The sequence below is a fragment of the Eurosta solidaginis genome, chromosome 1 (genome assembly GCF_040869045.1).
Source record: "Eurosta solidaginis isolate ZX-2024a chromosome 1, ASM4086904v1, whole genome shotgun sequence".
NCBI lineage: Eukaryota > Metazoa > Arthropoda > Insecta > Diptera > Tephritidae > Eurosta > Eurosta solidaginis.
This window is the reverse complement of record NC_090319.1, coordinates 374,319,979-374,343,372: the sequence shown is the minus strand read 5'-3', so window position 1 is coordinate 374,343,372 and position 23,394 is coordinate 374,319,979. Positions and strand designations below refer to the sequence as shown.

Here is a 23,394-nt window from a genome sequence, read left to right as displayed (position 1 = left end):
AATGCACAATTAATATTTGTGTGTTTGAGCGGCCAAATAATAACAGTAGTATTGCTAAAGTGCTGCTTAGTTGATGGAATGTCGCTAATTTCCTAGCGATGATCAGCAGATTGTCAATATTTCGTTCAACGGACGCGCGAAATTGCCACATCTGCTCAAATTTTCCAAGATTTTCCATTCTTGATTTAACTTAAGCTGTTATGCCAATATTTTTCAGCCAGCTTTTTTCAAATAGGTAATTTTTCCAAAAGCAAAATAAATTACGGAAAAGATTACAGAGTTAAACAGCCATAAAAATTCAGCTATGTTGGTTATACACAGAAATACAACAGAGGGTTGTGTCACCGCTTTTCGCAAGCGTTGAGATTCACCACGCGTGACACGCGTGATTCACCACGTCCAAATATCACAATCCACGGATAGGTACCGGCGGGTTTGTATGGGACTTAGGCTGTTATGCCAAAGTAAATACAAATCTTTACCGATAACTGTGTTATCGATTAATTTATCGAATTCTAACAAAGTAATATTGCATTGTCATCGGAGTTATACATGTGTGCAAAATTTCAGCTAAATCGGACACCGGGAAGTGTATCAAATTTAACTTGCAAGATTCCATTACAGACAACAAAAGTGAAACTAAATAAAAGCTTATAAAATACTAACTAAAACGTACTAAAAGTCACTTTAACATTGCAGTATATTGTTGTTATTATGTGCCCAAAAAGTAGCATGGACTTTTCCTTTTGCATTCACTGTTGATTTTAGTGAGTGACAAGCGAAAGCAAACGATCGTGATCACACATCGTTAGTATCGGTATGAACATACGAACTCAAATTGCACAATGTGCAAATTTTGGCCGGCTTTGAGTTAAAGTTTAGAGTGGTTGCAACTTTTGAAAAATGTCAAAGCAATCAAAGCAAAGTAAAAATGAAAACAATAATACAGTCAAAAAGTGCTAAATTGTGTAAATCTCTAAAATAAAGTCTTAAATTGTGTTAAAAATGTTTAATATTTTAATAATAATTGTGTTGAGTGCAGTGAAGTGGTTAAAAAGTGTGTAAAACTGAGTGAAGTGAAGTGAAGTGAAATTTGTACAAAGACATTGTGTGTGGCATGTGGCATACGTATGTACATATGTAATTATGTGTGTCATGAATATGTAGAAGCCAAGTGTTTTGTTTTGTGAGAGATAACAGTGATAATATTGATAACAAAATAAGTATACTTTTATCAATAAATTGAACTTGTGATTTTAAAATCAGTTCTTTTATATATTCATAAATGTATATGAATTTTGATAACAACATTGCAAAAAAGTTTGTTGTGAGTGGAATTTAAATTGAACCAACATAACTGTTCCGTAAAGAAAGTCCAGTTAATCCTCTCATGAGTTGGATAAACTGGCGCCAAATAAGGTTTTTCGCCTTCAATTTCAAAAAGCCTTTAATGTGAAAAAGCCCTTTTTGTAAACCTACGCTTTTAATTAAAAAGATATTCGTGCGATCTAAAATTCTAATCTATCTAATTATAATAATGCCATTATTTAGGAAATGTGGTGTTATCGGTTGCGGTAGCAGTATGCTTTCAATCCCGAGCGTTAGGTTCTTCGCGGTACCGTCGAATCCTGAGCTCGCTCAAACGGAAAGAGAATCTGAGGACTCTGGCGTTCCGGAAAACTACTGCGTTCGTGTGCTCGCGCCATTTTCAAGAGGAAGCTGTAGGCTCTTTACACCTGAAGGATAATGCAGTTCCAACGCTGCATCTTGGTAAGTATACATTTTTTTATAGTGCAATGTGATATTTAGTGATAGCGATATGTACATATATACATATGTGTAAAGATAGCCCGCAAATAAATTTTATAATAAATATTTTACATTTGAAAAAGTAGGGTAAAGGGGGGATGAGATGGTTAATTGTTTGACGACAGGTGTACATATATGTATATATGCAAATTGTGTGATTGGTGTTTGTGTGGTTTGTGCATTTTGTTCTATGACATTACCGAGGGCTGTAACAAATGTTTGGTGCCATGGAACAAAGTGATTGAATGTATGAAAAAAATATGTTGCAATCAGTGTTTTTGATATGTATATATCGCTCATTTACTTCAATAGCGTCATAACTCAAAAAACACGACTTTTGAGTTAATAACATATAAACGTACCCAATATCATGATCTGTTGTATAAAAAAAATCTTTGTGATCAGTTAAAAATTTACCACGTGCTATAAAAATTAAAGTGTGCCTTTATATGCGCAACATGTGGCAGTTAAAATCTTTGAATGGCTCTCCTGTGTTTTTTGAGTTATGACACTATTGAAGTAAATGAGCGACATGCACATGCATATGTGCCAATTGTTTCATTGAAGTTGCAAGTGCGTGTGTGCATTTTTTTCTATGGCATCAACGAGGGCAACGAGGGTTGCAACTAAAGTTTGGTGCCATGGCACAGATTGATTGAATGTTTGAAAAAATATGTATGAAACCATAAGTGATGTTAGAAATTAGATTTTTTTGTATATTATTTAAAAGCTTTAATAACTGTTGGTATCATTTTGCAACTTGGTAGAAGTTTGGTTATTGATATTATATCAAGATATGAGCTTTCTTGCATGGTTATTTAATATTTTATTTTTAATATTAAAAGTTGATTACAATTGATACAATTATTTTCAATGAATGATATTTCTAAATTAATTAATAAAAATAGGCTTTATTTGACCAATAAGTGCTTTAGTGCAATTCCTTTTTTATATATCAAAGAAAAGTATGAAAAGTTATTTCAAATAATTTACATAGTTATTTAAAAGCTGATATATGTACAAGTTTATATTGTGGTATACAATTTGTATATTTATTGGATTTTTCAGATTGGTAAAATTTTGGGGTAATTCCTTTTTTTTTTAAATCTTTAAGGATATGATGGTGCACCAATGCACACCTTTTGTGGAAGTGCAAAGACGTATCGTGTATGCTGCGTGCGGGGCTGCACAGCTGAGGATGGTGTGCCACTTCACGCATTCCCCACACAGGGAGACCGCAGAAACAGTTGGGCGTTGGCATGTAACCTGTCAATTATTGAAGCTAAAAAGTATAAAAATATTTTTGTTTGCGATAAGCATTTTATGGATAAGCACAAACTTGGTAAATCAATCAAGTTCGATGGTTATCCAACAATGTTCCTCACCATTACCACTACCATCACCCCCACGACTACCACTGCCACTACAGCTTCTAACTTGGTATGCGAAGAAGTTGAAGTGGTTAGTTCAGAAAACTGGACCATCAAAGCCAACAAAGAATATTGTCTAGACCTTTGAAGAGTTCGCAGTCTATGGCGACCTAGTGGAGAATCGCAAACGCCTCGACGTCCATCATGTCGAGGAGGGACTAACCCGCTCAGAGGACGACATGATCAATGAGCGGGAGTTCTTTGCCTGGAGGGAACGAGCTTATCAACGAACAGACCAAAAGCGTCGAAATGATATTGATGAGCTCAACTCCACCATCAATAAATTCAACAGGAGAATTTTAGAGCTAAGTCAAGATATGCTTGAACTAAAGCAGGTCAAAAAAAAATGTGGTGAATAATGCCATTATTCCACATCCAGGAGCGACGGATGAAATTATCCTCTTTGCCAAGATGATAGTTGGAAAGACGGGTGAATGGTATGATAGTGATGAAAAAAAATTAGCGCACAATATAAGCTACATGTCGTCGAAAGCATATAAATTTATGAAAGACGACCTGGGCTTCCGCTTTCCAAGCCAGAGTACCTTATTGAGAGACCGACCAATAAGGTATGTTCGTCCAGGCATTGATGAGAAAGTAATCGGCAATTTTAGGCAATGATTAGCTCAATGTCTGGCACCTAATTCATATGCCAAATCATGTGGGATGAGGTGCCAATAAAGAAAGACTTGACTTATAACAACACCGTTGATGTCATTGACGGCTATGTTGATATGGGAGGATCCTGTCGACAAAACGAGGTTGGTGATAATGGTCTATTCTTCATGATAAAGGGAATTTGTAGTAATTGGAAATACATAATGTCCTATTACGTATCACGAAGTGGAGCATCCTCTGATGATCTGCTTACGTCGCTATGGAGGAATATCGACGTAGCTCGTGAAATAGGACTAGACGTTAAGGTAGCTATTTGCGACCGAGGCGCCCAAAACGTCGGTGCTTTCAATAAGCTTGGCATTAGCGCGTCGAAAACTATAATAAACTACAAAGGCAAGGACGTCCATTTTATGTTTGACTCCTGTCACTTGATGAAGAATGTTAGGAATCAATTTTTGGGAAATTTCCACTTTAAAACCCAAGACGGCATTGTGAGAAATGCAGTAGTATAATGTTGGTAGAGAAAACGACAATTATAAAATATGTCCTAAGCTCACTGAGTCCCACATACAAGGGAGTAATTTCGAGAAAATGAGTGTCTCGCGGGCTACCCAGCTTTTAAGCAATTCAGTCTACGCTGGACTGAAAATGATGGAAGACTTAAAGCTATTTGGAAACGACGCCTTGATTTTGCAGTCAGTGAAGCCAACACAAACGTTTGTTATGACAATGAACGATGTGTTTGATGAGCTGGACTGCAAAAATGTGTATGATAAAAATCCGTTGAAGAGGCCGTTGCGAAGAGATGATACGGAGAAAAGGCAACGCCTCTTGGATTATATCAAATATTTTGAATCGATTGAGATTAAGCATCAAAACAGAATTGAATGCATAAGAGGATTTACCTTAACAATAAGATCAATGCTGAATTTGTCAAAGGATTTATTCAAGCAATATCCTAATTTGGAGTTTGTGATGTTTGGTAAGCTGAATCAAGATGTCTTGGAGAATTTCTTTTACAAAGTATGGGCAGGCCAAGGCATCAATATGCAACCCTCCGCATTTGATATTCAGTACATCGTGGCCCGATTGATGTCTGTGAAGATTTTACGACATTATTCCGAGGCAAAAGGCAGCAACTGTGAGGATAACGTCTCTTATATATCTATCCCCTTTGCCCAGGCTTGTGACTTTTTTAATCCAGATGGTGAAAACGAAGCAGTGGCAAAACATATTGTGAATTCCCGACGTAGCTGTCCCACTTTATGGCGAATGAACGACTCTACAAGGCTCCCTCTTATTAATATACTCTCTTTGGCCAGAGGCTGAATCAGCAAGTGAACACCTAGCTGCAATCATTCTCACGGCACGAGTTTCGCACTCGACTCTAATAATAAAAGCCGAGCATACCAGCAAACGACAAATGCCAAGTCAACATTATAACGGGTAGCAGCGTTGCGATTAGGGAAATAGAGACAGGCATTCAGGTGCAGTCACCGAAAAGTTGTAATTCAGTCATAGTTGCTCATCTAACCGGCTCTGAGATGCCTTATTTTGAACGATAAAGATCTACTTCCAGGAGATCATCTCTAAGTGGAAGCACGAGTAATGTGAAAGTTTGGCAGCTAATCATCTGAATGCATAGATTAAATATGCAGATAAATTGTAGATAGGGGCATGTGTTAACATTGTCTGGCCCGACTATCTCGGATGAAATTTCATTATGCCGAACACCCTAACCCATCTTACCGCCTGTTTAACAGCTATGTTAGGTTAGCTGCCCTGGTAGTGGAAGCTCACTTGAACAACATGAAGGTCCGGTGTGATGCCATATAAAATAACGGTGACATAAGCTAAAGTCACATAGGGAGTAGTTGCTTAGCAACAATATAGTTTCGAATGAGACCGATCTTAACCTTGAACTAATCCTCTGGAGATCAAGGCCTTGATGGAAGTTGGCTATTCGAGTAGATGTTAAATTCACTGGATAGTATTTCATTCATGGATAAAATTTCCATAATTGTAGGAGTACTAGGTGGGTACAGCCTTATCTGTAAGCGTGCGGAAAGGCTAGGAGTGACGTAACGTCGATGCTGTGACAGTTGCAAAGATGACGAATAGGGGGAAAGTGGCGATAGACAGCGCTGCCTCGGAGCATACTTTCTGAATAACCTATTCTAGGTCATGGAGTGCGACAAAACGACTTTGTCGCCGGTATCAGGTCCTCGAAATGGTTATAAGAGGTGAGGTAATGGTGTCTTTTTGTGGCACCCTAACGGACTTCCTGACACTGGCCTATGCTTACAAGAAGAATGAGACCGCCAATGAGTAAGAAGAGAATGACGTAGAAGATTTTCTGCTCTCAATTGGTAGCGGTTCTGGTTAACAACGGTTGAAATTGCCTGCGCAAAGTGCCATTTAATTTGGTTAATAAAACTGTTTTTATAACTCCTCCAAAATAGGCAGCAGAAACTATTCATTGTTTTCTCTGATATAAGTTAAAGCTAGGCACTCGAAGATAAAGTGGGTGACAGTTTTTTGTGACTCCGTTTAGCCGAAACTTTTGCACTTCTTATTAGAGGTGGATTTTATTTTCATTTTCTCCGTTGGCTGTTCCAACGATCAGGGTACCAATATTGTGGCTGTGATTGCAATGACTTCATTCCTTGATTTACCAAAAAAGTTCTCTGTTTTTTCCGTCGAATGTCGTCCTAACTGTAGCTCTGATCTTTTAGTCTATGTTCCACAAAAGTGGGGTTTTGTTTTTAAGGACAGTAAGGGGAGTTTGACTGCGGCACGATTTAGGACCGAAAGAAATGCACCCTAAACAGTTGCAGGCCGTAAAAATTTCTTACAGCCCGAGTTGAATCGTAAATAATTAAACACAGCAGTCTGAAAATTTAACTCAAGTATAATAACTTACACTGTACAAAAATTTATTTGCAACAAAGTAACCACGGTATTTTTCTGAAAGGTGGAATAGCCAGATCAATTTTTTGAACAAACTTATATCCCAGCATGTCTGGTTTGGTTTTAATTTGCATATAAAAATCAAACTTCTCACAGAGTATTTTTTGGGCATGTCTGCAGGTGCAGAGTCGTGCGGAGTGGATTTCTAAGATTCTTCTACCTTAAAAACCAAGTAACATTTTTTCCAGAAGACATCCGGAATTTGCTACATGTTGAGCCAACATGCTGCTAAATATTTATCCGATATTTACACTTGTGGGTTAAAAAACTATGGCAGAACGAGACGCGAAGAGTTGTAGTGCTGGTACGAAATTTTAATCTTTGTACATAGAGAAATATTTTCTAGAACACCACAGTGGTAACTCTTCTAGAAATTTTATACTCAGCTGAGCAGAACTAACAGAGTACATTAATTTTATTCGCATAACTTCATTCCGTAACAGCATAAACTAATCGAGATAGATATAGACGTCTATATATCAAAATGACCTGGGCGAAAAAAGAAATTCATTTAGCCATGTCCCTCCGTCCGTCTGTCCATGAAGACGACAATTTGAGTATATTTTGAGGTATCTTAATGAAATTTGGTATGTAAGTTCCAATCGGAGTATAATAAAGCCCACTTTTTCGATATAGAAAATTTCAAAAATCGGAAAAAGTGCGATAATTCTTTACCAAAGACGGATAAAGCGATGAAACTAGGTGGGTGGGTTGACCGTATGACGCAGAATAGAAGATTAGTAATATTTTGGACACTGGGGATGGCACCGCCCACTTTTAAAAGATGGTAATTTAAAAGTTATGCAAGCTGTAATTTGGCAGTCGGTGAATATATCATGATGAAATTTGGAAGAAAGTTTACTACTATTACCGTATGTGTTCTAAATAAAAACTAGCAAAATGGGATGCAAAAACGCCCACTTTTACAAAATAATTTTAAAAGTAAAATTTTAACAAAAATTTAATATCTTTACAATATATAAGTAAATTATGTCAACATTCAACCCCAGTAATTATATGGTGCAACAAAATACAAAAATAAAATAAAGCTCCAAATGGGCGTGTGTCCGCCCCTTTTTCATTCAAAGTTCTCAGGTGAGTATGAAATGTTCGGTTACACAGGAAATTAGCCTTCCTTACTTGCTAAACCTAACAAAATACCCCTTGTCCCCCCAAATCGTTATATGCAAAAAACAAACTTAGCTGTACTATATGTATGTAAGCACGATCAACGAAAATGATTCTGGCGTAATCTGTTTTATCAAAGGTTATGAATACTCTTTGGATTGGTAAAAATTTCCAAGTTTGTTCTATTGCAAGAAACAGTTCTAATTTTTTCAGTGCTGTGCAATTAAGTAGTAGACCAACATTGATCTATGGAGTGATGTTTAACGATCTCTCCCCCTACGTTTTATGTATTTTCTATCTATCAAAAGAAAAAAATTTCAAATTTGGTATAAATAGTGACGTTGCCTTTCTTCAGAAACAGCTGTGTTGATAAAATTAGAACTAACTTGTAAACAAAGGTGAAAATAAGTAAGGAAGTCTAATTTCGGGTGAAACCGAACATTACATACCAAGCTGAACACTTGAAATGCTGTTGTTGTTTGTTTTGTGTGCTTAATAATGTTACAAGGCTGCGCAATAATTTATATGCATATAATTCTATCCTGAACTAATTTTTCTTCGAGTTATGGTTCCCGAAACATAGAAAATTGCTAAGTCATAAAAGGGGCGGTGCCACGATCATTTTTTATAATTTGAAGGTTTTCCTATTTATTGTTATAAATTTACTTGAGAAATGACATAAAGCTCTTTTTTGCAAAGATATAGTTTATTTTATTCGTCCTTAACCGATTTCGTTAACTTTTCTTCGAAGCATTCCTTATAGTAAAGGCAACCTCACTGCCGAATTTTGTTACAATAGGCTTAACGATTTTTGATTTATGATTAATAATATTTGTAAAATTGATTTTATCACAAGTGGGCGGTGCCACGCCCATTTTAAACAATTATTATATTTTTTATCAAGCGTCTCAATATCAGTCCACACGTAAAATTTCAACATTCTAGGTGTATTATTTACTAAATAATCAAGTTTTTTGTGTCTTTCAAAATGTTGTATATATAAAAAGTGGGCGTGATTATCATCCGATTTCTCTCATTTTCAATACCAATATCTTCTGGGTCCACATAAGCTCGTGTTTCAAATTTGGTGAAGAAATCTCAATATTTACTCAAGTTATCGTGTTAACGGACATACGGACGGACGGACATGTATCAATCAAATTTTTTTTCGAAACTGATGATTTTGATATATGGTAGTCTATATCTATCTCTATTCCTTTTTAGCTGTACAACCAACCCGTATCCAATCAAAGTTATAATACCCTTTTTAGAAGTACTGTTGGGTAAAATAAGAGAGTATTCAGAGAAAAGTGAGAGATGGTATTGCTATTGTTTTAACAAGAATAAATATTTTTTTCTCAATCAAAGCTTTGCTTTGTGTTTTTTTATGATGCGAAACAATGAGAATAGTAAGTGTTATGTATATGCGTATGTGCATTAGGGTGCCCGGCTGAACAGAGTCGGTACGCAACAAAAGAAGGATCCAAACAGAGTCTTTTATGTGAGCACTCTTGCAGTGTTTTTTCGTAAACATTAAAAAACGTATATTTTGATTAGGGCCTATGAAGCCTAGTGTGAAAAATTTAAGCTGTGGGGCGGATACACGACAATGGTCAGTTAGCGGAATGTTTCAGAGCATTATTACTTATGATACTTTTTCGTTGCACCTAAGGAAGCTCTTTTTGTTCTGAACAGTGACAAGTTTGAAAAAATTCCATACTCAGACTTATTTTTTTTTTTTATTTGCAAAGTTTTTAATAGTTCTTAAAGTCAAGTTATTTTAACAGTCACGGATAAAAATTCAAAATAATTCCACAATGCTCCCAAAAAGTTTAGGCAAATATTACAATACGGCTCCAAAAATTATCAAACAAAGTCTAAATAGAGTAGAAAAGACTCCAATAAATCTGCAGGAAAAGTTCCAATATGACTTCAAAAAGGCTCCAAATCTCACTTAAAAATACCCATAAAACGGCCAAATAAAATTTTACCTTTATGACTCCTTTCAATGTGTGCGTTCGAAATTTTTTTTGAGGCAGGCACTAAATATACATATAATATAAGCTCTTCCAAAGCTACATACATAAATAGTAAAACTGCAATCCTTTTTAATTTTGTTTTGTTGACATGGCTATCAGTTGATAGATATATATTGAAACAATTTTCCTTCATCTCGTGTGAAGTTTGGTTTGCACATAAACCATCTTTAGGGCTTCAGAACGAAACATGGCACTGAAGATAGCATAACGCCGAAAAAGAGTTTTCTCCAAACTAAATGTCAGATAGTTGTTTCCATATAAATCACTTTATATTAATCGAAATCTACCATTTTCTCAAATTGACTACAATTGTATTTTGGCGAATTATCAGTTCATCAAAGGCTGTTGATTCGAGGGGTCTAATTGAAGATATTATGTGGAAGATGCCTGTGCAAAAACACCCTATCTTAGAATTTGTTTGATGAAAACTCTACTTTAGTTTTTTTAGAACATATCTCTTTTTGACCATGTTTTCATCAGATCTAAGAATCTATTACACCTTCACATGCAATATGACTTTGTTTCTCATATTGTTCAGAGAGCACATAAATCTATTATAAAAAATTTTGTGCTATAAAAGACAGCCCTTGTTCTGAGATGTCAACAGTTTTACTTTCTTCTTTACGCGAAAAACTTATAGCTTTTGAATCCTAAAGATTAAACAAAAAAATTATAATAATAATGTTGAGTGCCAAGTTGTTTTTATTGTTAAGCTGTTTAGTCAGCGTAGCGCTAGTGCAGTCTAAGGTAAATAATAGTTAAATAAGATATTGGAAACCGATTGTTTTAAATGGATTTGTTTTTACGTTGATATACTCAAATATATAAACACATATGGTGTTTTGACGAAAAATAAAATTACATATCAGCGTTGAAATTGCATTACCACGTATGCAGTATTTTGGAAATGGCTTAAGTGATGTCACATGTCACTTATATCACAGTGAGATATAAACGGGTATATTTTTTTGGAATAACTGGCTCTCAAACTCGATGGTCAGCTTGACTAAACTATAGCTAATAGTTATAGAGGTAAATCTGTTTCAAAAGGAAGGGCTTTATGAATAACTATAACAATTTTTACAAAATTATAAAAAAAAAAATTTATTCAGTCGTTCGTGAAGTATTTTTGCGAACATATCTGATTACACTGTGTGACAATGTGACAAGATTTGAAAACACCTATTTCGGGGTTCGCGAGGCCTAACTTATAAGCATGTGACGCCAGAAGGAAGTGTCCAGTCAGTATGCCTATCGTGAGCTTTAAGTCGTCTATCTTCAGAGATAATATCGTTGGTTTTGCACATGATCTTAGATATTTTGCAACCCCGCGCTATTGTTCACTCATATCCTGCTTGATGGATCATATGCAGCTGTCTCCTTTTGATTTCTCTCAAACGGATTGGGACGTGTATCGTCGACTCAGCGAGTGTTGCACCCTCCTTTGTCTACTCATCGGCCTTTTAATCACCTTCTATCCCGTTATGACCGGGAACCCAGTGAAGATGTATGGCCCGTCCTGAGCGAAGTTTTTCCAATGCTTCTTTGCAGTTAAGAACACTTCTTGATGAAGTACTGTGTGAGATTATTGTCTTAACCGCAGCCTGATTATCAGTATATAAATTGACGCGACTGCAGCTTGAGCTCGCTTGCTCAAGAATTTCTGCTGCCTTCTTCACTCCTATAATTTCCGCCTGAAGAACGATGCAGTAATCTGGCAGACTGTAGGATCTACTTATTTCTGGGTCGACACAGTAAACAGCAAACCCAACCCCTTCCATTAGTTTGGAACCATCCGTATACACGTGTATAGTATGTTCTGCACTATCTGCACCGCGGCCACAATATCTCTTTCGAAGCTCAGGCACGGGACCATATATTCCGTTTGCCCGATATTAGATGACGCTATACTGGTGTGGCCATAAGGCCTGCGCTCACGCTGCCCTGAGGCCATAAGCCTTGTTGCCGTTGCTAGCGCGATGTTTTTGGCCGTTAGGTCTGCAGGCGGGATATTTAGAATGGCATACAATGTTGCTGTCTGGGTAGTTTTTAAGGATCCCATTATGCTAATCACTGATACTCTGCATACCCTCTCAAGTTTTTTGGTATACGTACTTTTTTGTGTGGCTGTCCACGAAACAAGAAGTAAAGTATGGGTTCGACAATTGCCGTAAATACGCAACGACATAGTTTGGGTGATAGGCCCCACGTGCATCCTAACATCCTCTTGCGTGCATCCATCCACATGGAATTACCACGACAACTTACTATCTAGTATAACTCCTAGATGCTTTGTGTTATACTGGTACTCCGTCGAACCGCCTAAGAAATTGGTTTATAATCAGCGCCCACACAATTGTTGATAAAACCCCACGGTCTCCCGTGTCCCGTTAGGAGCGTGCCGTTAGGGCGCCTTACTAGCCCTTACTTCGGCTTGCGGCGATGCCTCTCGGCGGCTCCTTGCGTCGGCGTACTTCTGTTGTGCCTCTCTAACACTGCTGCGGCCAACGTCGTATGCTTGCGTGACTCTGCTGCGGCCAACGTCGTATGTTTGCGTACCTCTGCTGCGGCCAGCGGTAACGGCGTAGGCTATTTCTGCCGAGGCTCACGACGATAGTGCGTGGACTCGTGACGTTGTGGAAGGCATTCGCTTAGCAGGGAGTGAGCGTGGGCTAAGGTGTTGTAGAGCGGTCAATACCAGCTCGAAAAAAAATTTGATTGAGCCATGTCCGTCCGCCCATCATCAGCTCATGACTATCTCCTATGAAACGCACTGTTTGGCGGTGATCAAAACCGATACGCCTTTCAGATGCTGCTCAATTGCTGCTCAGGTGACAATCGCAACTTTGCGTCCCGTTAGGTGAGATCCGTTAGCCTGGGTACAGACAAGTTTTGGCGTTTCACTTCGATTCACTTCTACTGTGGATGCCGACGTACTTCTGCCGCGGTTGACGTTTGGCTGATCGGGGGATCACGATGCCCTAGAGGACGTTTGCGTGGTCTAAGGCGTTGTAGAGCGGTCAATACCAGCTCGAAAAAAAATTTGATTGAGCCATGTCCGTCCGTCCGTCCGTTAGCACGATAACTTAAGTAAATATTGAGAAATCTTCACCCAATTTGGTACACTAGCTCATCTGGACCCAGAATAGATTGGTATTGAGGATGAGCGAAATCGGAAGATAATCACGCCCACTTTTTATATATATAACACTTTAGAAAATACAAAAAACCTGATAATTTAGTAAATAATACACCTAGAAGGTTGAAATTTGATACGTGGACTGATACTGGGACTCTTGATAAAAATTTTGAAACATTTTTTAAAATGGGCGTTGCACCGCCCACTTGTGATAAATGCAATTTTACAAATATTATTAATCATAAATCAAAAATAGTTTAACCTATTGTAACAAAATTCGGCGGAGAGATTGCCTTTACTATAGGGAATACTTTTAGGAAAAATTAACGAAATCGGTTAAGGACCACGCCCACTTTTATATAAAAGATTTTTCAAAGGGTCGTGGACGAATAAAATAAGCTATATCGTTGCAAAAAAGAGCTTTATATCAAAGGTATTTCACTTCCAAGTGGATATATAACAATTAATAGGAAAAAATTCAAATTTAAAAAAACGGGCGTGGCACCGCCCATTTTATGACTAAGCAATTTTCTATGTTTTGGGAGTCATAACTCGAAGAAAAATTAACGGATCGTAATTAAATTGTGTACACACATTTTCCTTATAGCAGCAAATATTTCTAGTAAAAATGGACGGGATCGGTTAAAGACCAATGCAACTTAGATATAAAACAAGTTTAAAAGGGTCGTAGACTAGAATAATAAGCTATAACCTAGCAAAAATAGTTTTGAATCAAAGATATTTCACTTATCAAGTTTTATTGTAAGAGGTAATGGGGAGACATTTTTTTTTACACGGGCGGTGCCCCGTGTTATGTAGAAAAGTACTTTATCTGAAATGAAATGTACAATTGAAGCTCACGCTGAGTATATAATGTTCGGTTACACCCGAACTTAGACACCTTTAATTGTATTAAATATATAGCATATAGAGAAATGCTCCGAAATTTGAACCTTTTATGAATCTAGAGGAAATTTTCTCATTTAGTTAGGTACCAGCCAAGAGAAAGAGAAATGCAATAGATGTATGCTGTCAGCTCTTTTCAAGCTTCTAAGCAAAACTTCCTTTCTGGGGTCGTTGGACGTTCATATGTACAAGTTTTATTTAGGTTTGTACCCGATTTCAATGTTAGGGATACCAATCCAGGTATTTTGAGTTCGCAAAAGTCGGAAAGATTTTCATTTACAATTTTCACATACTTTCAGACTTTAAGGATGGTTCTAACTACGGCAATGTCCCTATTTACCACAAGAGTTTAGTATTAGGCTGCCTCTTCTGTCTACCTATATTTACGTAAGGAAGTGGATAATATAATATTTTTAATTAATTTTAGTTCACAGGGGTGTCAGTCGATGTATATTCAAATACTTTCCTTTATTCCTTGTGAAGTTTGGTTTGAAGATAAGCAAATTTCGTCGTTGTACCATCTTAAGGGCTTCAGAAGGAAAAATGACACTGCATATAGCAATACGCCGAAACAGAGTTTTATTAAAATCCAATGCCAGATAGTCGCTCCAATATAAATCAGCAGATATTTTAAATACAGGTTAAGGGGAGTAGATCTACATTATTCTGAAATTGACTACTAATTGTTTTAGCAAATCTACCATTTATTAAAATGTTTCAGTCTGAGCAATGATCATGATGATACAAAGGGTCTAATTGAATTTATTATGTATTTTGCATGCAGCTAGTCCCTTCGGACCGTCTAATCCTCCTTCGTTGAGTTAGAATTTAAATGTTGGATGGCAATCCTGCAGACAACTTCTTTTAAAATCTTCGTTTGCTCCAATCTAGGATAACCCATTCCTAGTTACATCGCTATTTGTGAATATTTTGTAAAAAACGCAAAAGTTCACTGTGAATACACGAAAACTAGCCAAACAGCTGAGCAGAGCTAACAGAGTATATTAATTTTGTTCGCAGATATAGACTTCTATATATCAAAATGATCTGGCCGAAAAAAGAAATTCATTTAACCATGTCCGTCCGTCCGTCCGTCTGTCCGTAAACAAGATAACTTGATTAAATATTGAGGCATCTTAATGAAATTTGGTATGTAAGTTCCTGGGCACTCATCTCAGATCGCTATTTAAAGTGAATATAATCGGAATATAACCACGCCCACTTTTTCGATATCGAAAATTTCGAAAAACAGAAAAAGTGCGATAATTACCAAAGACGGCTAAATCGATGAAACTTGGTAGGTCTGTAGACCTTATGACGCAAAACAAAAAATTAGTAAAATTTTGGACAATGGTCGTGGCACAGCCCACTTTTAAAAGAAGGTAATTTAAAAGTTTTGCAAGCTGTAATTCGGCTGTCGTTGAAGATATCATGATGAAGTTTGGCAGGAACTTTACTCCTATTACTATATGTATGCTAAATAAAAATTAACAAAATCGGATTACTTTAAAAAAAATGTTTGAAAAAAATTTTAACAAAAAATTGCATATCTTTACAGTATATACTTTTTTTCTAGCTGGCTTGAGGTCTGAGTTGAAATAAAAACACAAGGGTTTTTTATATATTACCAATATATTTCGATTACACACGGTAATCGTCTTCAGGGTGAACACTACAAAACATAAAAACAACAAAATAAATAAATAAATAACAAATTTCCTAACATACAAATTTAAAAAAAATTATAACATACATTTTTTACACGTGTGTATCACTTGACGTGGAGTTTATCACTGATCGTTTGTTTGTCAACAAATATCTATAGAAGCTAGCAGAGTTATCTACGTCCGTTTTATAGTTCATTCGTTTACTGGTTGGTGTGTTAATAATGTGAAGCATTTCCAGAGTAAATCGTTTTCTGTAATGTTGTTCTTGTTGAAGAATAGTAGCTTTGTCAAAGTTTGGTGAGTGGGAGTTTTCAGTACAGTGGGTCATAAGTGCAGTTTTTTGGTTTGCAGTATGTTGGCAATATTTGTAATCCGATTTGTGTTGCGCTAGTCTAGTTTTAAGTTTGCCTTTTGTTGTTCCAATATATACGCTGTGGCATGGTTGGTTGTTTTTTCCATTGCAAGGAATTTCGTAAACTATATTGCTTTTTTCTGTATGTGGAATTTTTGATTTTGTTTGATTATATATGTTTTTTAATGTATTTATCGGCTTATGGGCTATTTTTACTTCATCTTTGTTGTAGCACTCTGATTTGGCCAATCGTTCCGACAATTTTGGCACATAAGCTACTGACTTAAATATTTTCTGCGGTTTTTCTTTTTCTTTTTCTTGATTCTTTTCTTCTTGATATTTATTTAAAAGTGTTTTAATTATGTTTTCAGGAAAATCATTTCTTCTTAACAAAAGTTTTATTTCATTTTTAATTTCCTCGTGGTAAGTGTCGTCCGTAATTTCTAACATTCTTCTTATACAGCCCATTGCTGTATTCATTATCAAAGTGATTCGTTAACAAAAAGGTCGCCAAAATCAAAATTTACAGTATATAAGTAAATTGTGGCAATATTCAACTCCAGCAATGATATCGTGCAACAAAATACATCAATAAAATGAAATTTAAAAATGGGTGTGGCTCCGCCCTTTTTCATTTAATTTGCCTAGAATACTTTTTATGCCATAAGTCGAACAAAAATTTACCAATCCTTGTGAAATTTGGTAGGAGCATAGACCCTATAACGATAACTGTTTTCTGTGAAAATGGGCGAAATCGGCTGAAGCCACGCCCAGTTTTTATACACAGTCGACCGTCCGTCCTTCCGTTCGGCCGTTAACATGATAACTTGAGCAAAAATCGATATATCTTTACTGAACTTATTTTATCTTGGTGTAAAAAATGGCCAAAATCCAACTATGAATTTTTCGATATCGAAAATTGCAAGAAATGAAAAAAATTCCATAATTCTATACCAAATATGAAAAAAGGGATGAAACATGGTAATTGGATTGGTTTATTGACGCAAAATATAACTTTAGAAAAAACTTTGTAAAATGGGTGTGACACCTACCATATTAAGTAGAAGAAAATGAGAAAGTTATGCAGGGCGAAATCAAAAGCCCTTGGAATCTTGGCAGGAATACTGTTCGTGGTATTACATATATAAATAAATGAGCGGTACCTGGCAGATGATGTTCTGGGTCACCATGGTCCACACTTTGGTCGATACCTCGAAAACGCCTTCACATATACAACTGCGGGCCACTCCCTTTTAAACCCCTCATTAATACCTTTAATTTGATACGCATGTCATACAAACACATTCCGGGGTAATTATTAGTATTTTTGTGCTGCTATAAAAGGCAATCGATGTTCTGAGACGTCTTATATAAACTTATAGTTTTTGATTCTTAAGGATTAAACAAAAATAAAAAATGAATAATTTTGAGTACGAAGTGGTTTTTATTGTTAGGCTGTTAAGTCAGCGTAGCGTTACAGTCTGAGGTAGAGAATAGATAAAAAGGATATTGGAAACCAAATGTTTTAAATGAATTTGTTTGTATATTGATATACTCAAATGCATAAACACGTATGCAAAGGTGTGCTAACGAAAAATGATATTTACATAGTATCCACGTTTAAAGTGCATTATCGCGTATTCAGTATTTTGGAAATGGCTTAAGTGATGTCACAAGTCCATGATACAAGTGAGATACAAACTGGTATATTTTATGTCCCTATTACCGTTTACAACTCAACTCTGGTTGGGTTGAAATTTCGCAATTTGGTATTACAGATTACAACTCAACCTGTCAAAAAAAATGTCGGTTGAGTTGTCTAGTCTAACAACTTTTTGTGGCATTACCGTTTAAAACCTTGTGTTGGCATAGTTGTCAAAGACATCAAAATCTTACAACTGATTACTAGCATAGAATTTTGCAGTTGTTTTGAAAAAAGGTAACGTTTTACAAGACGGTTCACCACCTAATTTTTAACAAACATTTTCAAAGTTGGTATCAAAAGGCAAGTTTCGACCTCCAATTTTAGAATCCGAAATCAAAAATTAAAAATTTAATTTCTACAATATTATTTCGGTTCAAATTTAATGTGGTTGTTGTAGTTTGCCGGATTTTTTGTACCCAGTAATGCAGAAAGGCATTGGACACACCCACGGTTATTTTTACAAATCTTAACCGAAGGCCGCCAACGTAGAAAGATGTTCTGTGCAAAAAAAACTATGGATCTGGCCTCATATTTTGGACCCTCTCAGGGGAACCCTGTTTTAGAGTAAAATACTATTTTTGCTGTTTGGGTTTTAATCCAATTTGCACAAATTTGCTCCTTAATAATATCTAAAACCAGTCCAACACCAAAATCATTCCCACAGCATTTTTGATAGATGCCATCAACAAGCTGAGTGTGGCGCATAATTTTAAAATAGGGGTAAAGCTGTCATATTCGCGACATATCAATCACCAACATTTTCGCCATTATAAAATAGATTTCATATAATATCCGTTTTGCTTTTAAAAACAAAATGCTAAAATTTCCGCCACAAATTGGTCAGCTGTTCCTTTATCTGTCAAATCATCACTTTCTTAAGTTGGCAACATCAATTCAACTTCAACTGAAATAAGTTGTAATTCGTAATACCAAACAGGAGTTGAGTTGTCTTAAAGTTGAGTGGTTTTAATTACAACCCAACTAAGTTGAGTTGTTAACCGTAATAGGGGCATTAATTTGGTTCTGAAACGCTATTTTCAGCTTAACTAAACTTCAACAGCTACGCTTAGAAATGAAATCCTTCAGAAATGAAAGGGCTTAATGAATATATTTGAATCAAATTATCAAAACAAAAATTTACTTAATCGTACGTGAAATATTACAGTGGATATATATTGCAATTTTGGTATTGATGGCTGCATTGTCCGACAACACTGTGTGACAAAGTAAATAAATTTGAAAACACTTTGCTGTAGAGCTCACCAAGTATACTCCATACTAGGAATTTCGAATATATACACTCTGAAAACTGAAGTAAGGTACCAAAAACTCTTCCTCAGGTTGAAGACTATACGTGTCAATAAATAAATTTGTTTCTCTCATAAACAAGAGTTTCATGTCGTGTAAAAAAAAGCACGTTGTTTTATTAAAATCCAATAAATTCCTCCCAAATATATCCCCACCACTTGAAAAGACGTGTATCGGTTAGGTATAAAATAAACGTGTTACATATATACAAACATATAGGTGACACTAATTCAAATGTATTTAAAAGTTGACTTCCTAAAGACTTAAAAGTTAGGTTCATTGGGCAAAGAGAAATAAAGGTATAGGGCAATATAGAACTCAGTCTTTGATAAAGGGGCAGCATATTAAGGGTATATTTAAAATTGTGCGTAAGTATGTGGGTATAGTAAATTATTCGTATTACGACTTGAGGAATGTTTTCGCTATCACGCAGTGCTATCGAGATCATTGGTTGTCGTATCTTAAACGCGTCAGGGGAGTTTAGCCAAACATTAAGAGGCAAGTCATGGATTCATCGCCGGTCACCGAGGCAGCGAATCAACATATTCACCAGCTCATCGATGTAGGGCCGAGGGTCTGCCCTCGCCAATAATTTACCTCAATGAAAGATTGCGTCTTATTTGGCGATTCTTTCAATTGTGATCCAATCTGACAGTGATATTATTTGATGGATTTTTTTGCTCTCCACCCTTCCAGCTATTATATGCACACCGAAGGCTAAAGTCTATCACATTAAGTGATTGTGTCGTACCATCCGCCTCATTTCGCCTCCTGTATCATCTAACAGTAAAGTTTCTTTAAAGCATTCTTCCGTGCTGACGAGCTCTTCGCCTCCATCAATCACATTTATAACAAATACGATACACTTTCATGTAATTTGTCGAACTCATCGGCTCCCCCATTACTCATCACGACAATCGTCCGATGTGCGTGCGAGGCAGTGAAAGTAGAAAGGAGGCGTGGGAGAGAGGAGGCAGGATAGGAAAGAGAGTTGAATGGCTGATGAAATGTGAAGCAAAGAAGTAAGTAGGAGAGATAGTGGAAAGTAGAGCACATAGTGAATGAAAGGGGACGATTGGGAAACGGAACGGGGGGTAAAAGAGAAAAGAAGTTGGAGTGGGGAAGAGAGGAAGGGGTTGGGCCAGTTAGAAAGAGGGTGGCAGAGAAGGGGTCAGAGTCAAACGAAAAGAGAAAGTAAAAAGTAATGCATAAGATATATGGGGAGTAAAAAAAGAATAAAATGAACGAGATTAATAGCAGTAAAAAGTAAAACTAAGTCTCCAAGGAAAAGGGAGAGGGCGGTGAGGAGATGAGAAGAGTGAGAGAAATAAACAATGCAATGGGGTTGATTGCTTCTCAAGAATAATGAGTATTATTCGGTTGCATACTGAAGCTTTGATATTCTTTACCATGACATTTGACTTTAATATAAGTTTCTGCAAAACACCGAATAATGCGCCATTTTCATAATGCCGGATTAGAGGTATTCCACTTTCAACTCTACCTAATAACTATTATTACATTCTTTATTATTTAATTTTTGCAGAAATTAGTGAATGGAATTTCCACGGACGAAGCTAAAAAGTCACTTATCACTTCATTAAGCAAATTGGCCGAAGGGGATGCACCATGCTATGAGTAAGTTTGTTTACCATATAAGACTCAATCCAGGTCTTCATTTCACTTTCCTTATTCATCCGAAAAAAAGAATACCAAAACCTTTTGTTTTAATTTCTTTTTCTGTCGTTTTACCTAATTGTACTCCATTAAGAGCGATCAAAAGCTGTCTTTTCTGGACCAATAGCCACTTCCTATACACAAATATTGAAACATACATACCTACACCAGGGTGTACCAAAAAAAGTTCTAAAAAAGGACCCCATATTTCCAAAGCACTTCGTATTGCCGCCGAGGAAAAAATTGGTTACCGGCTACAACGAAAAAACAACTGGTACGATGAAGAATGTCGCGTTGCAACTGAAAGAAAAGACGCTGCCTACAAGGCTACGTTAAAAGCGAGCGCGACAAGAGGAGTGTGTGAACGCTATCGTGAGTTGAAAAAGGAAGCAAGACGCCTTTTCAGGAAGAAAAAGCAGAAGCAGAAAGGCGTGAGTGCGAGGAGCTTGAGCTGCTAGCCACCGGGAATAACGCCCGAAAATTCTACCAAAAAATACGGCGACAGACGGAAGGTTTTAAGACCGGGGCAAACTCCTGTAGGAACGAAAACGGCGACCTTGTAACTGATGTGCATAGAGTGCTTAGCAGCAGCTTCTTAGCAAAATATGGGCGGACGAGTGCATGCCCGGCGATTCGAATCTAAGTGTTCTTTGCCCAGTCCACAAGAAGGGGGATACTGCAAAATGCACCAACTATGGTGGAATCAGCCTTCCTAATATCGCATATAAGGTCCTTTCAAGTGTATTGTGTGAAAGATTGAAGCCTACCATGAACCGGCTGATTGAATCTTATCAGTGCGGCTTCAGACCTGGTAAATCTCCCACCGACCAGATTTTCACAATGCGCCAAATCTTCGCAATCCCTTCGTCGATTTTAAAGCCGCCTCCGACGCACGAAAAGGAGCTGCCTATATGCCGCTATGTCTGAATTTGGTTTCCCCGCAAAATTTATACGGCTGTGCAAAATGACGTTGAGCAACACCATCAGCTCAGTCAGAATTGCGAAGGACCTCCCCGAGCCGTTCGAAACTAAACGAGGTTTCAGACAGGGTGACCCCGTATCGTGCGATTTCTTTAATTTGATGCTGGAGAAAATTATACTAGCTGCAGAACTTAACCGCACTGGAACAATATTCTATAAAAGCGTGCAATTACTGGCATATGCTGATGGTATTGATATCACACCCGCGCTGTTAGTTCTGCTTACTCCAAACTGGAAAAAAAAGAAGCGGTAAATATGGGTATGATGGTGAATGGGGACAAAACGAAGTACCTGCTGTCATTGAGCAAAGAGTCAGCACATACGCGCCTTGGCAACCACGCTACTGTTGGCAGCCATAATTTCGAAATAGTAAAAGACTTCGTTTATTTGGGAACCAGCATCTACACTAGCAACAACATCAGCACTGAAATCCAGCGAAGAGTCAATCTTGCCAATAAATGCTACTTTGGGCTAGGTAGGCAATTGAAAAGTAAAGTCCCTATCGGCGAATGAAAATCATACTCTACAAGTCACTTATCGTACCCGTCCTGCTATATGGGGCAGAAGCATGGACCATGACAACAGCAGATGAAGCGGCTTTGGGAGTGTTCGAGAGAAAAGTTCTTCGAAAGATTTATGGACCTCTACGCGTTGGCGATGGCGAGTACCGAAGAAGATTTAATGAGTAGATGTACGCAGACATCAACATAGTCCAGCAAATTAAAACCAGCAGCTGCGCTGGCTAGGCCATGTTATGCGAATGAAAGATGATGCTCCGGCCAAGAAAGTGTTTCTATCGGAACCCGCCTATGAAAGCAGAGGTAGAGGGCGGCCCCAACTCCGTTGGAAGGACCGGGTGGAAAACGGTTTAAACTCCCTTGATGTGATCAATTGGCGCCGGTTGGCGGAGCTAAGGAGCGATTGGCGCGCCTTGTTGGACGGCCATAGCCGTTTAGACGGTTAAGCGCCAATTAAGTAAGCAAGTTACCTAGGTACATCAATCCGAGGCGTTTTCACAATCACGGCTTAACGCTTACAGGCACTACATTAGGTTCAATAATTCATATACATACTAAAGTGCATATAATATACCAAAAGATCCGATGAACTAATTATAATTTATAATTATTCTTTGTGTTATTTTCTTGATTATCTTCAACAGAATTGAAGCGGTGAACACAGCTAAAAAGGAAACTCACTTGAATATGAATGTGAACTTAATCGATAAAAAAAGTCGGGCTAAAAAGAATTGCAATGTAGACATTTGGTCACGACCATGGTTGAAAAAGGGTATTCAATTTACATTGGACTGTCCTGGCGGAGAGGTGTTTATGAAAGATTATAGCGCATAGGGCAACAACAATTGAGTATTCGTAAATAAAAGATATATAAAAAAAAGTATACAAATTTGTTTTAGTATATTATTCGTGAAAGTTTGATGTTTGAAAATTTAGCAAAAATAGCTTTATAGCGTTACATGTTTACGAGACTCTTTCATTTTGGGCAAAAATTTCCAGGCGCAATACATTTTCCTACACAAATCACGTATCAACGTATAAAAAAGAGAACCGCTAACAGAACGAATAGTGGGAAACAGGAAACTATCAAATCGCGGGTAGGTAATTCACCATTTGGGAAATGTGGCATGAAATTCGTCAATTACAA

The 23,394-nt window shown here is 37.1% G+C and overlaps 1 protein-coding gene across 1 annotated transcript; it reads left to right on the top strand.

Moving 5' to 3' along the window:
- The first annotated feature begins 10,603 nt into the window (after positions 1-10,603).
- Positions 10,604-23,136, top strand: LOC137245139 (sarcocystatin-A-like). The gene is made up of 3 exons (XM_067775329.1): positions 10,604-10,741; positions 20,618-20,709; positions 22,892-23,136. Exons 1-3 carry the CDS (start codon positions 10,676-10,678, stop codon positions 23,079-23,081), a joined length of 348 nt encoding a protein of 115 aa, XP_067631430.1. The 5' UTR covers positions 10,604-10,675; the 3' UTR covers positions 23,082-23,136.
- The last annotated feature ends 258 nt before the right edge of the window (positions 23,137-23,394 follow it).

Coding starts and splice junctions, on each gene's coding strand:
- LOC137245139 (XM_067775329.1), top strand. CDS start 10,676: ATGTTGAGTGCCAAGTTGTTTTTATTGTTAAGCTGTTTAGTCAGCGTA. Junction 10,742..20,617: donor TAGCGCTAGTGCAGTCTAAG/GTAAATAATAGT, acceptor TAATTTTTGCAG/AAATTAGTGAATGGAATTTC. Junction 20,710..22,891: donor GGGGATGCACCATGCTATGA/GTAAGTTTGTTT, acceptor TATCTTCAACAG/AATTGAAGCGGTGAACACAG.